The sequence below is a fragment of the Miscanthus floridulus genome, chromosome 17 (genome assembly GCF_019320115.1).
Source record: "Miscanthus floridulus cultivar M001 chromosome 17, ASM1932011v1, whole genome shotgun sequence".
NCBI classification, from domain to species: Eukaryota; Viridiplantae; Streptophyta; class Magnoliopsida; order Poales; family Poaceae; genus Miscanthus; species Miscanthus floridulus.
Genome location: NC_089596.1, coordinates 81,758,118 through 81,763,206, shown reverse-complemented (window position 1 = coordinate 81,763,206; position 5,089 = coordinate 81,758,118). Strand labels below are relative to the sequence as shown.

At 45.1% G+C, this 5,089-nt stretch overlaps 1 protein-coding gene across 1 annotated transcript; it reads left to right on the top strand.

Annotated features, from left to right (window-relative positions):
* The first annotated feature begins 1,212 nt into the window (after positions 1 to 1,212).
* Positions 1,213 to 4,750, top strand: LOC136518334 (uncharacterized). Its single transcript, XM_066511985.1, has 5 exons — positions 1,213 to 1,462; positions 1,554 to 4,210; positions 4,301 to 4,411; positions 4,518 to 4,602; positions 4,686 to 4,750. The coding sequence occupies exons 1-2, from the start codon at positions 1,244 to 1,246 to the stop codon at positions 3,870 to 3,872; spliced, it is 2,538 nt and encodes an 845-aa protein (XP_066368082.1). The 5' UTR covers positions 1,213 to 1,243; the 3' UTR covers positions 3,873 to 4,210; positions 4,301 to 4,411; positions 4,518 to 4,602; positions 4,686 to 4,750.
* Positions 4,751 to 5,089: the final 339 nt, after the last annotated feature.

Sequence of the window (5,089 nt, the reverse complement as noted above, 5' to 3'; positions counted from 1 at the left end):
CATGTGAATTTGATATATGTTAATTTGACATATGTTAATTTGATTTAGCACAAATAACCGTATTCCTGTGAATAGCAAGGTTAACTGCAGGGATTTTGCCCAAAAGCTACAAAGATTAACATATATGTTTATCATCATTCATTTTCAGTTTAGATTCTGGGGCTTTTGTGAATGAAATATCTAATTCTGTTGAATAGTAGTAGCTCATTATATATTGGAAAAAAATGGAGAGATTGGCTTGTAGAGAGCTCTTTCTGTTTAGGTATGTGACATTATGTTTTTTTTTATCATTGGATTGGACACATTAATGTAAATAAACTGCTGCTACTGAGAAATGTATGATGAATTTTCTAAAACTACTCATATGTGTCTGGATGGTTAAATGCTTCCTACTGTGGTTGGTTCCTTTAGAAAGGATTCTACATTTCTGTCAATTGATAGCAGTTAGCAAACAAATGCACTTTGTATATTTTATAATTAATCACTACATTTCTGTCGAATAGCATAGGCCTCCTCTGTAGCCTAGTGGTGTTTATTTCAGCTGCTAGCTGCAAAAGATTCTCCTCTGTAGCCTTAACAACTGGCTAAGCCCCTGCAGATGATTCCAAGTTCCAACAATTATCAATTAGTTTTAGTAGATATTCATCTGTACAGTCAACGAAAACATGGGCTTGGTAACTGGCCGGGTGATGGCTGTGACCTTCTGTCATTGAGCCTGTACTGTCAGTTCCTGGACTGTAGGAGAATCATTCTATTCTTTTTTCGGACATCTACACGTATTGACAGTAGGGGTTGTTTATGGTGACTGTCAATCTTAGATCTGTCTGCAGCTTATAGGGATAAGCTGTACATATATGTATATGAGTGTCTGTATTTGTGCTGAGATTCATTAAAAAAACTATACACTTTACATGTACTACTACTACTACTAGTACTACAAGTACTAGTAGTACTACTACTACAAGTAATCCAGTGGGTTCCTTTAGAGTGCTTTCAACTACTACTACTACAAGTACTACTACTACCAGTACTACTACTTGTACCACTAGTACTACTACTTCTACTACTTATACTACTTTTTTTTCTTGCATCTCTTAGAACAAGGCACGAAATGTCGCGAACATCAAAGAATGCATCTCGATGCCCCGTGAATGATGAGCAGCCATCCCATGGAGAGCAAGAACTAGATGACCAGCTTACTCAGGAGCAGTTCGATAACGAGTTAGAAAAGGGTCTAGAAGTGATGCTTACTCAGGAGGACCTTGTCGATGATGAGGATCTAGTGGGGGGAGCCCAGGGAAGAGAAGGCGGAGAGGATGCCCAACGCGAAGAAGGGGATGATGATGAGGATGACGACACCTCATCAGGGGGATATGTAAGTCCCGAGGATCCTTTCCCACTAGAACCCAGACGGAGGCCAACGGAGGACGAGTTGGACAAGGATTTTGATCCGAACGATGAGGTACGGATAAAGCCTTACAAGCTTGTAAATTTGGCTAATGCTATGGCTATATGTTACCTCTGCTAACACTTTTGACCTGCCATAAACACAGGTCGTCCCTACTCAACCTCAGAAAAGACGACGTCGGCCTCCGGCTCATCTTGCCGGACAATACGTAGCGGGGCAAAGGAGATCAGAGGAAGGAGCCACAGATACTCACAATGAGGCCTCCGCTCCACAACCTCAGGACACAACCACGACTGAGACTGCCCAGCCAAAGAGGAAACGAGGGGGGATTAGAAAGCCAAACCAATATCACGACAAGGCATGCTATGTGATAACGGAGGTCGGGCCAGACGGGCAGATCCTTGAGCCATATACATATAGGGCGAAATTCCGTAATCACATCGGGTTTGTAGTTAGAGATAAGTTGAACCCAGCTATCCGTGGCTGGAATCTTGTACCTATGAGCCAAAAGGTAGACCTATGGGAGAAGCTGAAGCAGAACTTTAGGTTTCCGGAGGGAACGCACGAGTTGGTACAAGAAAATGCTTTTAAGATAATGGGGCAGAGCTTCCGACGTTGGCGGTCGGATCTGAACAAGAACTTTATCCAACAGAAGTTAACTCCTTTCCACGAGTATGGCAATATAACTCCTAGTCAATGGGAGGAGCTCGTGGCTGAGAAGACTTCAGAGGCATCATTGGCCCTCAGTGCCCGTAACAGCGAGCAGGCGAAGAAGAACCAACACTACCCTCGTCTAGGCCCCGGTGGCTACGCTGGCAAGCAAGAGGTCTTTAGGAAGATGGACGCAGAGGCCGAAGCTGCCGGGAATACGGAAGTGCCGAAGTTGAAGCCACGCCTCAAACAGTGGATATACGCGAGGAGTGTGGATTCATCCGGTAGTAGCCTCCAGTTTGCTAAGCCGGAGACCGGAGAGGTGGTATCAAAGATACTGAAACTTGCTGAAGACAAGGAGAAGGGCACATTCAACCCTTCCAGAGAGAGGGATGAGCTTATCGTTGCCTTAGGAAACCCCGAGCACACAGGACGCACTAGGGGGCTAGGGAAGAGGATGTCCTGGAAGCACGGATTCGTAGAGGAGAGGCACATGTACAAGAAACATGGCAGAGACCGAGAGTCTAATCTTGAGCGCCAAGTGAAGGCTCTATTTGAAAAGATGTTGGTGGAGAAAGGACTGTCTACGATGGAGCCACAGACACTAATGGGGCCGCCCGGAGAACTGGCGGTAGTTGGCAGCCCTCCGGATGTTCCCAGCAGTCAAGGTTCCAATGCAACCGGAACCCCCGTCGATCGCATACGGGCACCAACCAGTTGCAAATTGGTGGTTCCGATGGGCAGGCAAAACGTGATCATTGAGGTGGCAACGGGCGTGGCACATCCTCCAGGAGGCACGTGGCACAATAGGGACATCCCGCAGGACTACACTCGGGTCGAGGTGCATACCGTGAAGCCCGAGTTCATGACTTGGAAGATAGAACACCCTACTCCCGAGGGGCTCGTGTTACTCGGAGACGTCATGAACCAGTTCATCCTCTGGCACAGACGGGACATTGTATTGACCGAGTCTTCACCAACTCCGACTAAAGTTCATCCTCTGGAGCGACCCGTCGAGGATGGGGAGGTATACTCACCGGCCCATGACCATGACCACCACACGCTAGATACTTCTCCACCTCGTACCGATCAAGGGCATGATGACATGCCACATCCTTCTCCACCTCGTACCGAGCATGGGCATGATGACATGCCACGTCCTTCTCCAGCTCGTACCGAGCAAAGGCATGATGAGATGCAACATCCTTCTCAACAAGCGCAGCCGATACATGAACAACAAGTGTCTCATGAACAACAATTGTCTCGTGAACAGCCGATACGTGAAGAACAAGTGGCCCCTGGAGCAGGTGATGCACAAGTTGACAAGGACGTGCCCGAATGGGAAGCTCGAAACAAAATCCCAATCAAGATAAGGCCATCGTATGTGGGCATTAATGACATCTCGTCGGTGCACAAGTGGATGGCCCATGACCAGTTCAAGCCTAAGAACCAAGTAAAAGAATTCAGAGCACCAGCTTCTGAGGAGGGCACCACTAGCAAACTGCACAAAGGGTTTAAAAAGTATCCAGCTGTTGATAACCTCAAATGGTCAAATGATTGCCCGGATAAATATGAAAAAGGCAAGAACTTCCTACCAAACCGAGTCATACAGTGCTTGCCACGTGGAATGAGAAAGTTCCACGATTGGTACTTGCGTGCTCAGATAACAGAATTAGAAATCTTACAAGCATGGATCCCTGCCGGCACATTTGGAGCCCCAGGTGGGCAAATTGCCGTTGAGTTTAAGGATATCCAGGCATGCTTCCACCTCGGACGAATGGAAATGAATCTAATTCGCATGTGGTGCCTGTAAGTCCTTGCCCTCTCTATATGATATGAATGTAATCTTTTGATTTTGTTGTAACTAACCCGCGCCGTGATTTATAGAATGCAAGCGGACTTTGTGAGAAAGAGGCCAGCTTTGAAACACGGGTATATAGACCCTTCACCTATAGCATCAACAAATTTTAATTACCCTAAAGAGTGGAAACTAGATTGCAAAGAACTAGGAGGTGGAAAGACACTTAAGGAAAAAGAGGATATCAGGAACAAGAAAATATTGGAAGAGTCCCTCAAGGTTGCGGCATACATTGCCCTATGTTTTAAAAATCTCCAACAACACGATAATATATGGATACCATACCACTTCAAGTAAGTTCGACTGTATACTTAGCTTTGTTCAATATATTTTGTTCGATGCAAAAGAGCTTATGTGTTCTTTCTATGACTAAATTCATGCAGCGATCACTGGATTTGCATAGGCGTCTGGCTCTCACATAGCATGGCATGGGTCTTTGATTCAGCGGATTCCCCAGTCGAGACTTACAAAGACTTCATAGCGATTGTCAAGACGTATACATAGCGACAATCCTTATTTTAGCTACTATGTTTGTATACATACTTGTAAGATTCAATATGGGATACTAACAAGTTGTATTTGCTAAAACCATTGGAACAGGGCATTCAGGCACTATGTCCAGGAACATAAGGGGAGGCATCATCCAAATAGGAAGGAAAAGTTATATGTCAAAACTCTATGTGCGGTAAGTGTCATTTACTTTGGTACTCCATATATTACGTGTCTGTCAATAGCATTACTTAACATCTCCATATGCAAAACACACAGTGCCCCAAGCAGAAGCCTGGGAGTCTACATTGTGGATACTACACATGTATTATGATGAGTACCATCGGTGGCTACAACAGAAATCCCAATCTAGTAAGTTTGAACCTCTTCGCTCGTAGTATGAAAAGTTCGCATATGTTGTGATATAGTAAACCTAAACTTGTTCTCTTGTAGTTGGAGAAAGATAAAGACACAAGAAGGAACCCATACAAGGATGACGAGCTCTTAGAGATGGTCGGCGACCTTTGCAACTTCATAATGGACCAGATTGTGTACCATAAAGGCACTTACCATCATCTTCTTTCCGACTTAGGTAGTAATCCTTTATACCAACACCTTCGTGAGACTGATAGGCTAGCCCTAGGCCGTTGATGACAATATGGACTTGTGGTATGTATTGGATC